Here is a 12619-nt window from a genome sequence, read left to right on the forward strand (position 1 = left end):
CGCTTGGCATTGTGCTTGGTGATGTGAGACTTGTATGCAGCTGCTCGGCAATAGAAACCTATGCCATGAAGTTACTGCTTTTGTTCTGATTTTAATGCCATATAGGTTTTGGAACTCTGCAGTTAAGTCAGCAGAGCGTTGGCGACTTTTAAGCACTGTGTGCCTCAGCACTCAGCGACCCCATTCTGTAACTTTACGTGTTCTGGCACGTCGTGGTAGAGTTGCGGTGGTTCCTAAACGCTTCCACTTTGAAATACTACCACTCACAGTTTGATCGTGGAATATCTGGGAGGGTAGTAATTTCACAAACTGACTTGTTGCAATGGCAGAATGCTATTACAGTACCTAATAAAGTGACCATTTGGTGTGTATGTATATTAGATTCTCTATGGGGTGGAATGGGAAGAAAAGAAACCGATTCCTCCATTGTATTTGGGGTTTCATTTTTACGGCGTTCACCGTGCAGTAAAAATGATATGTTAACTTTATTCTGCGGGTCAATACGATTACGGCGATACAAAACTTTTTCAAATGGCTTAGATGCAGGTGGTTGCTATTGACCGTGGCGTCTAAGCGGTTAGACAGCCAAAATCGGAGTTATCCCGGCCATTGTAGTGAAGTGTCAGCTGTAACAAATATGGTAAAAGGTTTTTGTTTTTTTACTTTTAATATTTTCATTTTTTAATATATATAAAAAAAAATAATTGAAATTCTATTTTACTTTTTTAAAAGTATCCCTAATTCTGATGTATTGCAGAATATCGTGTTTCTGACATGCTCCTATTAATCCCTGCCTCCAGCAGGGCTTAATGAGAGTACAGAGATGGCAGACCTGGGGGCCTACATTATGCCCCAATGCTGCCATGACAACCATCAGCACCCCCAAAATTGCTTTGAAGGGGGGTCGATGGAACGTTAGAGAGGGCCAACCCCCTGCTTCGAACAGCTTAGATGATGCGGTCGCTATTGACTGTGGTAACAAATAGATTAAGGGTGATGACAACAAGCTGGCCCTAACTCTAGCTAAAAGTATATCTATTCCTTGATCTGTCTCTGAACACTGACCCTAACAGCAGATGCTACTAACCCTCACTATCAAAAACTCTGAACCTAATCTGCAAGGACTCCTCCCTAACATAACAAATCTTAGGATTTGAACCCAGAAGCTCCAATGTCACGGGTAGCAGCTCTTTTCACTAAATTAATTGGTGCTGATGGACTGGTGCTGTCGTCTAGTTACTTTTGACTTTGCCTCCCTGGTTTCCTTGCCTTGATTGCTGGATTAGTCTGACCCTTTTGGCTACCTGTATGAGTCTGGCCCTTGTACTTCCTGATTGCCATACTATTAAGATTCCTGCTGGTAGTCTCATTGCTTTCTGTCTTACTCAACAAACTGTTGCTGCTCATCTGTGTATCGAACTTGGATTGTTTCCTGACAACATCTCTGCCTCACGCTACAACATGATGCTGCTTGGATTGTTTCCTGACCATGTTGCTGCCTGACGCTGCAACCTCTTTCTGCTTATCTGTGTACCGAACCTGGACTGTTACTTGACTACTCTTGATATTATTTACTCCCCTGCCAGATCGTTTCAGTCACTAGATTTCAAATCTGCTACAGACCTTGAGAACATCAAGAAAACACTAAAAACTAAAGGCAATGAAGACAAAAACAGAGGAACCCAGTGAAACAAGATAGAACAGAGAACAATAGATACAGGATAAAAGGAAACAATTAACCCCTATCTGAACCACAAAGTTCTATTGCATCGTGGTGGGGGGTGATGTTTGGAGCAGGCTCACCTGCTGGGCCCGCTCTGTACGAAGCGGGTGTCAGTTGTGTATTACAGCATACACCTGGGACTAATGGCCAGGGACAGCCATCGTGCGGTTCCTGGCCATTAAACCACATAGATGCTGCGATCAATCATAATCGCAGCATCTAAGACGTTAAAAAGAGGGGGGCGCCCCATCTGACAGTTCGTCACTCCCCCATGCAATGCGATCAGGGGGTGCTGATGGTTGTCATGGCAGCCTAGGGGCCTAATAAAGGCCCCCAGGGCTGCATTTCTTCATCTCCTTTTAAGCCCTGCCTCTGGCAGGGACAAACACGGCCCTGTAAAAATGACAATATACTGCAATACATTAGTATGACAAATCCCTTAGGGGGACTAATAAAATCTGTATAAAAAAACTATAATAAAGTTTTTAGTAGTGTAAAAAAGTAACTGTTTTTTGGTCACTTCATATCCCATAAAAAACGAAATAAATAGTGATCAAAAAGTCTTATGTAGCCCAAAATGGTACCAATAGAAACGACAGTTCGCCCCACAAAAAATAAGCCCTCATACCGCTCAATCGCTGGAAAAATAAAAAAAAGTCATGGCTCTCTTATTTTTTACATTTAGTTTCTTCCTCGTAAAAGTAGTAAAACATAAAAAAAATATATATAAATTTGGTATTGCTGTAATTGTATTGACCAGTAGAATAATGTTAACATGCAATTTTTACCGTACGATTGTAAAAACGAAACCCCTCAAAAGATTGAGGAATCACAGTTTTTTTCTTATTGCACCCCACAAATATATTTTTTACAGGTTCCCAATACATTATATGGTACAATAAATGGTGCCGTGAAAAACCAACTCATCCCGCAAAACACGAGCCCCCACATGGCTTTATCGATGGAAAAATAAAAAAGTTATGGCTTTTGGAATGTGGGGAGGAAAGAATGAAAATGAAAACCAGAAAATGGGGAAGGGGTTCAAAAAGACCAAACATGGAAGCAAACAAGGAGAGCTAGAAATACATAAGACAACACGTCATCTGCTCTCATAGCAGCAGGGAGGGGGAGGAGCTTGTACAAAGAAGAACAGAGTTGAAGAGGTGGACAGCATTCATGTGTTCAGGGAGGGCAAATCACACAGGTTTTCAGAATAAGGCCCCATGCACACGACCATGGCCGTAATCAGAGCCTGCATGGGGGTGTGCATGGGGTCTCAGAGTGAAGATAGGGAGAGCTATCACACAGACTATCAGTGTAAAAAAAAAAAAGAGAGAACCTACAGACACTCTGCAGGGGGAAGTCACACACTATTCAGCATTAGTGTGTCAGAACAAGAGAGTAGAGATCCCTCATGGGCTGTAGAAGTAGAAAACAGAAGCGGGATTAAGCTGTGCGGATACATGAGAGCTAGTGAGGGCAGCAGCATCTGGGAGACACAGACCTCACATGCAGCATGTATTACTGGAAGGGACATGCCCACCGGCGTAAAGTCTTTAACTAGAAGGGGGTTGCAAACTGAATATTATTTTTTCATATGTCAAAGGCGTCCATAGTGTTTATATCTCTTGGGCCTCAATGCAAAATCTGTAACAGGGTCCTCCACCTTACATGTCCCTTGGTGTCGGCTCAAGTGGCAGAAGGGCCTTTGGGACCAGGATCTGGATGTGCCTGTTACTTCTGCACCCCCTAAACCTATGCCACTGCAGTACTACAGTATAGCACAGTATGTATGCAGGTCATTGGCAAGGGAATAATGATTATGCCAAGCAGGTGCAGAAAAACCTTGCTTACAAGTAATCAATTTATCATTGTGTGTATATATCCCTCAAGAACTTTCCTTCCAAAAGATATGATGGACAATTTATAAAACAACACATCTTTGCAACATACTGTACTCAGCACACTGCTACACTCATATTTATAATGTTTACAACTGTGCCAAGTGCAGCTTTTTCTGAGAAGGTGGCAAGAAGCAATATACAAAAACTGCTTTAACTCATTTTATACTTAGTGGTTGTCAGTGCAGGCAATTTTTAATGTGACAAACGTATGATGTGTGGTGTTCAGACTGGAATTTGTGGGGGGGTTTTTTCACACATATTTCAGAAGTGAATAGAATAACATTAATAACATGCTAAACCGAATCTAATTTTTATACATTACACTTCCACCCACATTAAATTTGAGAAAACTGCTAATTTGAATAAATAAAAAATAGTACAGTGGCATAATTATATACTAGGAAACCAAAACTTAGGTTGTGGAGTAATGATAATGCTCATTTATTTCACAGGCTAACTATTTATTAAAATTGCTCCTTCTCACTTTTACAGGGTAATACTTATTAGCAATAATTTTGTCTGGCACATATTAAAGAGCTTTGGACAAAATCTGCTGGACTGTTTAATTACCTGTCCCTTCTAAAACCTGTCCCTTAAAAACCTATGCATCATTATTAAAAGGGAGGAGCAAAATGTTTGAGCTGCACCACAGCAGTGCACCGTCTGTCAAACCACCAAGCGACTTTCTCGCCCTTGTGTTGCCAGGCAACAACACAGTCCTAGCCTTGTGTATGAAGAAAAACAACTGTGAATCAGACTCTCTCTGCCTAACTGACTTCAAGCCCTGCAGTAACTATCACATTAAAGGGGTATTCCCATCTTGGACATATATGGCACATCCACAGGATATGCCATAAATGCCTGATACATGCGGTCCCCAGCTCTGGCATCCGCACCTATCTTAAGAATGGGGGTCCCACGACACCGTTATATGGTGTATTGGCCATGTGCTAGTCTGATCGTGTGTTCCAGTCTAGAGTTGTGTTTCCCAGTTCTGCCTAAGTATTTCCTCAGTCTGTGTTTGCTTCTATGTTAAGTCCTGTTAGTTTCATCATGATTCATTATTTTATTTTCTGCTTGCCTGGTTTCCCTGAGTTTTCGATTGTTTTGTGTTTTTATCATTGCCTCTGGTTCCTAGTGTTTTCCTGGGGCTGTGTTAGGGACAGTGTTTGCAGATCAGGGACTCCATTAGGGACATTGGTGTGGGGTTAGGGTCAGTGCTTAGGAACATATAGCTAGTTAGGTTTATCTTGTTATCATCTACCATCATCCGTTTGGTTTCCATCATTTGACCATTATCATTCCCCATCGTCCGTGGTTACCACCACTTGGCTCTTCTCATCACCCATTATCTGTTTGTTCCCATCATCTATCTGAAATCTGTTTCATCTATGTATGTAATAAGTGATTCCCTGCTTCTTGTATTCCTGCTGCCTGTCAGGATTGTGATACATGCTCCATAAATTTCATCCATCCGACTGTCAGGTTGGTTCACAATTCGGCTCTACTGTAGTCCTAGGTTTGCTATAAGTGAAGACTAGTCCTGCTGTCTTGCGATAGGCCGGCATCATTACAATTTGCTGTTTCCGTAACTCCCATAGAAGTGAATAGGAGTTACATAAACAGGATAGCACAGTGAGCTTTGTTGTTTTTGTAACTCCCAGGTTCCTGGGAAACAGCATAGCTCGCTATGTTCTGCTGTTTATGTTACTTCCATTCACTTTTAAGAGACTTCCGGAATCCCAACCACCTCTTCACTGAGTTTCCGCTTAGATGTGGTGGCTAGGAAATACCCCTTTAATGTAAACTAGTTGCCCCTAATGTGTGACGTAAATGTGATTTGTATATATAGGTGTACTGTACTACAAAGTACATTACCTGCCACTTGAAAATTTATGTAGGTAGGAAATGGGCCTTGTGCTTCTACAATATAAATTTAAGTAGCTGCTTAGAATGGCAATAAGAACCAACTTGAAAGGATGCAAACCCCTGGACAGGAATATCATAGTGACAGTTTGACACCAGGAGACTGACAAAGAAATACTATAAATCATAAGTCACTCCTCATGAATACATCAGACTCATTAGCACAAATCAGTTGTTTCCTTAGCACACAGTATTTGGGCAAATGTAACAATATTTATCTTTAAGAGGGTATCCAATTACTGATATAATAGTAAGGCAAAAGGGCGTTATGAGACTTGGGGGGGGGGGGGGTTCTAATGTAAGGGTAGGATTTTCAGTAGGGTGACACAACATTTTTCCTTATACATGTGCCCCACCCCCAAATAATTTGCCCCATCATACTGTAAGTATACATAACATACCTATGAATATAAATAATAGTGCCGTAACAGGGCTGTATATTACCATCATATACCAGACTTGTAAATTCAGTACTGATCAGTAGCAATCAGAGAATAAACAACAATCAAATCCAATGACTTATAGGTGACATCTTCTCTGATTATAGATGTTCACTTACCTGGTCTATTCCATCTAGCCCAGACCATCAAGAAAGCTTCTTCCAGCTAGGACGTGCCTCTGCAGAGTATTCTCCCTATGCTTGCTTAAACACCACATACCTCCCATGCCAGTCATAGATCGCCCTTAAAAGTGAGAATGTCCCTTATGCCAAACACAATGCCCAATGACAGCCACAATGCCCCCCATGACAGTCAGTACTTTCTTGTTTAAGCCCAGCCCATGTTTACCAGGCTTCTCCCTATGTCTGAAGTGCAGCACTCATGTATGTCCCAATGTCAGATACAGTAACGGATGTCTGGTGAAATAATCAGCTATTTAGAAATGGGGAAGCAGCAATAATTTTATGGTCACAGTTGTTACTCCTGGCAGTTTTAATCCTTAGGACGCATATACAATTGAAAGTGGAAATCGCTGCCCAGGACATCTCCGACACATGCCCCTAGTGTCCGGTCCTCGCAACACAACCGATAAAGTATATCTGACTGTGTTCTGCTAAAGACAGGGGCCATTTTTGTCTGAACCACACATGTGCTAACTTGTGATGTTGAGACTGCGGAGTGTATTATTATGCCAGTAGTGGTGTGTCTATGTTCTGTGTATATACAGGTTTATATAATACAATACAGGCACAAAATAGACAGGTTTCTCAAAGAAAACACACAGACATGGATACATCTATATTATATGTATGTATTTCCATCCTTGCTGGAAAAGCCATAAAAAAGTGAAGTACCTGAGTCTAAAGAATGATATTCCTTTTCTAAGATAGCCAATGTAGCCTTTTCATTTTCATCTTCATAAAGGTAGTCTTGTCTGTCTGTAGAATCAATAGACTCGATTTCTGAGATCTCCGAGGTTGCTCTGGACATTGGTCGAGCTGCTGCAGAGCTAGGTCTTGAATCACCGTTAGATCCTAAGATCTGATTAATGGTCTTTGAAGAAAAGGAGCTTCTGGAGGGACTTGCTGCAAAAGACCATATCCAAAGAAGATTAAATAAATTACATAAGAATAAATAGGCTGAATGTTTCTCCACTACACTGAAAAACCTAGTGACCATGTGGTTATAGCCACTTCTGGAGTTAAAATTCATAGATCTTCAAGTCTTTCAGAACAGAAGATGAGTATGTAGGGTACGTACAGAATATAGCGCCGCAAGATCTCTTGGACATTGCAAGTAGATGTAAAATTGTGCATTATACCACTGTCACTGACAACAATGTCATTCTAAATAAAGCATATTAAGGAAGATTTTCATACATGAAGGTTGTCCAAAGTTAACTTGAAACGTAACAAAAGGCTTTCACTTGCCTTGATTAATGCAAAATAATGCGCATATATAGATATTGTAGACCTAATGAAATCTTACTATGAATCCCTTATTAACATATGTACACCAACTTTATGCACATATTTACAAGTTTTGCATATAACAATAATTACATGCAAAAATATGTGTCTCCAACAGAGTGTTATCTATTAAAAGGATAGCGGTATGGAGAGATGTGGAACCATACTTGGCGTTCACATTAATTACATCACAAATAAAAACATGCTTTAGATTATCTGCAAGATGCAAACAGTATAGTGTAATTATGTAATACTGAATATACTTTGCATTTCATAAAACATAGATGAAGAGTTAGTAGGGCGAATGAGTTGACTGATTTAGACCCCAGTTCGGTCAATGCAGGTTCCAAAAGGGAATATACTGTATGTACATTACATTGCACTAATTGTTTTTTATTTAAGTTTGACTGCAATTTACAGCAGCGCAGCTTGTTAAAGAGGCTCTGTCACCAGATTTTGCAACCCCTATCTGCTATTGCAGCAGATAGGCGCTGCAATGTAGATTACAGTAACGTTTTTATTTTTAAAAAACGAGCATTTTTGGCCAAGTTATGACCATTTTCGTATTTATGCAAATGAGGCTTTCTAAAGTACAACTGGGCGTGTTGAAAAGTAAAAGTACAACTGGGCGTGTATTATGTGCGTACATCGGGGCGTGTTTACTACTTTTACTAGCTGGGCGTTGTGTATAGAAGTATCATCCACTTCTCTTCACAACGCCCAGCTTCTGGCAGTGCAGACACAGCCGTGTTCTCCAGAGATCACGCTGAGTCGTCACTCACAGGTCCTGCATCGTGTCGGCACCAGAGGCTACAGATGATTCTGCAGCAGCATCAGCGTTTGCAGGTAAGTCGATGTAGCTACTTACCTGCAAATTCTGATGCTGCTGCAGAATCAACTGTAGCCTCTGGTGCCGACACGATGCAGGACCTGTGAGTGACGTCACAGATCTGCACTGCCAGAAGCTGGGCGTTGTGAAGAGAAGTGGATGATACTTCTCATCAGAACGCCCAGCTAGTAAAAGAAGTAAACACGCCCCGATGTGCGCACATAATACACGCCCAGCCCTTTTGCAAGCCTCATTTGCATAAATACGCAAATGGTCATAACTTGGCCAAAAATGCTCGTTTTTTAAAAAATAAAAACGTTACTGTAATCTACATTGCAGCGCCGATCTGCTGCAATAGCAGATAGGGGCTGCAAAATCTGGTGACAGAGCCTCTTTAAGCTCACTGATCCATTACTTAAAATGTAACTTCACTTTTCTACGGACGTGATGGGCAAGACAACATGACCAATTTAATCTAAAGCATTTCATCTCTGTTTATTCCAGTATTTTTGACCCATTGACCATGCCATGAGCCTTTCATAAAATTATAACTACATATCTAACAGTTAACAGTGATGTAATGGCAATGTCTAGAGTTTAATGCAGCGGTCTCAAACACGCAGCCCCTGGGGCTGTCATCTGCGGCCCGTGGGCACCGTAGCTCCCTCGAGAGAGGAAAGAGCAGGCCGAAGGAGGAGTGCACCGGCGAATGACGAAGCCCCTGACATCACTGTCCATATATGGACGGTGATGTCAGGGGCTACCCCCGAGCCGGAGTCCCAGAGCAGAGCTTATACTAGCGCTCTGCTCCGGTACTCCAGCTGGGGAAGCCCCTGACATCACTGTCCATATATGGACAGAGATGTCAGGAGCAGAGCTGGAGTCCCAGGAAGAGCGCTACTATTGCTCTGCCAGAGACTCCAGCTCTGGGGTTGCCCCTGGCATCACTGTTCATATATGGACAGTGATGTCAGGGGCTTCTCCAGAGTTCCCTAGCAGAGCCTATACTAGTGCTCTGCTCTGGGTCTCTGGCTATCAGTGACATCACATTCCGATCCAGGAGGATCGCCTGATGCCACTGTCTATGGACAGTGACGTCAGGGGCTCCTCCAGCAAAGGAATCCCGGCCTAAGCGTTGGCAATGCTCTGACTGGGGATTCCACTCCTAGAGGGAGCCCCAATGGAGCCATCTACAAGGGGTGAGTGTAGTTGTGGCACTATCTACAGGGGTGTGTGTGTGTGTGTGGCACTATCGATAGGGAGTGTGTGTGGCACAATATACAGAGGGCACTGTGGCATTATCTACAGAGGGCACTGTGGCATTATCTACAGAGGGCATTGTGGCATTATCTAGAGGGTACTGTGGCATTATCTACAGAGGGTACTGTGGGATTATCTACGAGTGGATGTGTGGCAGTATCTACAGAGGGCACTGTGGCACTATTTAAAAAGGTGCTGCCCAATCTTCATATTCTTGTGTTTGCCAAACGCTGCCAACTGAGCAGCCAGACTGCATTTAGCGACGCTTAAACTGGAAAACTGGATTGTTAAAATAAGCACGTGGAGTAAACGTGCAAGTTTCCATCAAGTTTAAACCTATTATTATTATTTTAGTAACGTAGTATTATTATAATAATATAGTATTGTTATAGTAACGTAGTATTATTATAGTCATGTAGTATTATTATAGTAACGTAGTATTGTTATGGCAGTTCAAATAACTAATTGATTAACAATAATTTTGTATTGTATCAAATATGAAAGTAATGTGGCCCGTCAACTTCAAATTTTTTCTATGTGCGGCCCATTTACACAGCCAAGATTGAGGCCCCAGCTTTAATGTATGTAGCATACACATATACTATACACAGCTACATGAATATGCATGTATAAATAAGTATGCGCCAGTTTTCAAGATCTCAAGGACCCACTTTTGACAGGTCGTTTAAAAGAAAAACAATTGATCTGCTAGATTAATATGCATTTCTTAAAACTGTAGAACCCTTCAAACTTGAGACTTACAGGACCTAGTTTCCCTCATACAGTAGGGCTTTAAACTTCCTGTTCCTTTCACACTATCTTACCAACAAACAGGGTTGGATAGGCCCACCAGAGGATTCTCCAGTGGGTAAAGGTTCTAACACTAAAATAGGGTTCCTCCGAAGGGGTCTATGCGAACCAGCAAATCACTTGATATTTGGGTTATTTACAAATAACCTATTAGCCCTCAGTAATAATATGGCCATTATACACAATAATAAAATCCTAGCTTACAATGATATTAGAAGTGGACAAGATCACATTCTGTATTGCTGGAGCGTGGGCTTTTCTGTTGGCCCAAGGTAGCCCAGCTCAATACTGCCTACTACCGCTATAGCAGCCATAGTGGCTGCTACAGGGCCCATGGCATGAGGGGGGCCCATGCCTCCCAGCCCAGTACATAAATGTTCTGCCATGCATTAGGCTACAGGCCACGTTAGGCCTGCAGCCTAGAAGAGGCTGGGACAGGATCCCTTTGCAGGTCGGTGCAATGACGTCACTGGAGCACGCCGGTCTAGAGCAAGGGTCTCGTCTCGGCATCTAATTTGCAGCAGGACTGAGGAGGCTGTGCAGCTCCGTTCGTCTGGCAATGGGGCTAGATGAGTATAAGTTTGTTTTTTTTGCTTGGGGGGCACTATTTACAACGGGGGATGGAGCACTATATACAGGGGGATGTGTGTGACACTATCTACAGGGGGACTGTGTGTGGCACTATCTACAAAATGGTGTGTGTAGCACTATCTACAGCAGGACTGTGTGAGGCACCATACGGGGGGTGTGACACTATATACAGAGGGACTGTGTGGGACACACTCTATAGGAAGGAAGAGGTAGACGAGCTACCCCCCAACCCCCCTCTATTTTATGAGATTCTATTAATATAGATCTACCATAGATCTATATTAATGGGATCTCAAAAAATAGGGAGGAGGATGCACGCAGGGATAGCTATAACATAACAAAAGAGGCTAAATTCGCCCCTTGCCTTTAGCAAGAACGGATGGAAACAAGTCATTCCCGTCGGGATGCTTTGAGCTTCAGGTGAGTTTTTTTTAAATTAACTATTTTGACTCTGAAATAACTAAAGGTTATATTTTTTACAATAGAACTGATATATGTTCATTGTCGGGGATGCGGGGGTTGTAAAGGTGAGGGGCATTGGTTGTAGGGGAGGGGGCAGTCAAAAGTTTGCTATGGGGCGCTTAGTTACGCTTCTGCTACAAATGTTGAAAAAACTATTCGAAACACATATCAACAAAGTGTGCAATATAATGAAAGTTTACAGTATATGCTCAACTAATGATTTATGTGTCTATTCATGTCAGTAGTCTAAATGTAAGCACAACCTGCTTCTAGTAAAATAGCTGTAACCTATAATGTAAAATAGGCTAAAAATGCAACATCTATGCGGGTGAAGTAATGTTGCAACATCATTATCACTTTGTAAAATGATACACTACCAACTGCCCTTCCTGTAAAGCAAACTTCCACTGTCTGCGGGACAAGTACCAAGGGAGCTGGAGATTGTATGTATGGTTTTCAGTATTTGGATTGCATGGGGAATATTAGAAATAATAAAATATTAGATATCGGGGAGAAGAATCCACGAATCTCAAATGTCTAAGGAGGAGGAATGAAATAGAGAGCTGCCTAAACACTCTGAGGACAGGAAATCAGTGAATAAAAAAAACCACATTAGAATTATATTAACATGTGTAGGAAGTGATGGATGGTGAGCAAAATAGCAGTAATAAAGGACCACAGTAAGTGCAGATTAAAATTGTCAAAGCTGAAAACTCTCGATAAGGTGAAAGGAACAAAACCACTTGCAAAAATAACCTTGTTCAGGTCTAAATGGGAAGCAGAAAAGTTATTACTTGTATGAATATTACCATGTCAAACCACCTCTGCCTTTGTATATTAAATTATATCACCCTATAAACAACATTCCCCTAAAATAAAAAAATAAATCATTTTCAGATTTATACAGTAAGTCCTTGAGTTATCCTATTCTGTCAAATTGTAAAGTTCTTTGCTATATCAGTTTCTTGGAAAGCAGGGTGACAAACAGACTATTTCAAGTTATGAAAGTAAATTCTGTTCATATTATGCAGCAGTATAGGCAGGGATATCACTGCATAACCAGGCAAAATTGCTATCCAGGACTATAGAAATATTATCTATCTATCTAATCAATGTCTATAACTATCTATCTATCTATCTATCTATCTATCTATCTATCTATCTATCTATCTATCTATCTATCTATCTATCTATCTATCTATCTA

At 41.4% G+C, this 12619-nt stretch overlaps 1 protein-coding gene across 1 annotated transcript in view; it reads right to left on the bottom strand.

Annotated features, from left to right (window-relative positions):
* The window catches only part of ZBBX (zinc finger B-box domain containing), a 199239-nt gene that overhangs the window by 20896 nt on the left and 165724 nt on the right, over window positions 1-12619 (bottom strand). Inside the window, exon 18 of the mRNA XM_075861573.1 lies at window positions 6848-7078. Coding sequence (XP_075717688.1) covers window positions 6848-7078 — 231 coding nt within the window. The remainder of the gene's footprint in view (window positions 1-6847; window positions 7079-12619) is intronic.

The sequence above is a fragment of the Rhinoderma darwinii genome, chromosome 4 (genome assembly GCF_050947455.1).
Source record: "Rhinoderma darwinii isolate aRhiDar2 chromosome 4, aRhiDar2.hap1, whole genome shotgun sequence".
Classification (NCBI taxonomy): Eukaryota; Metazoa; Chordata; class Amphibia; order Anura; family Rhinodermatidae; genus Rhinoderma; species Rhinoderma darwinii.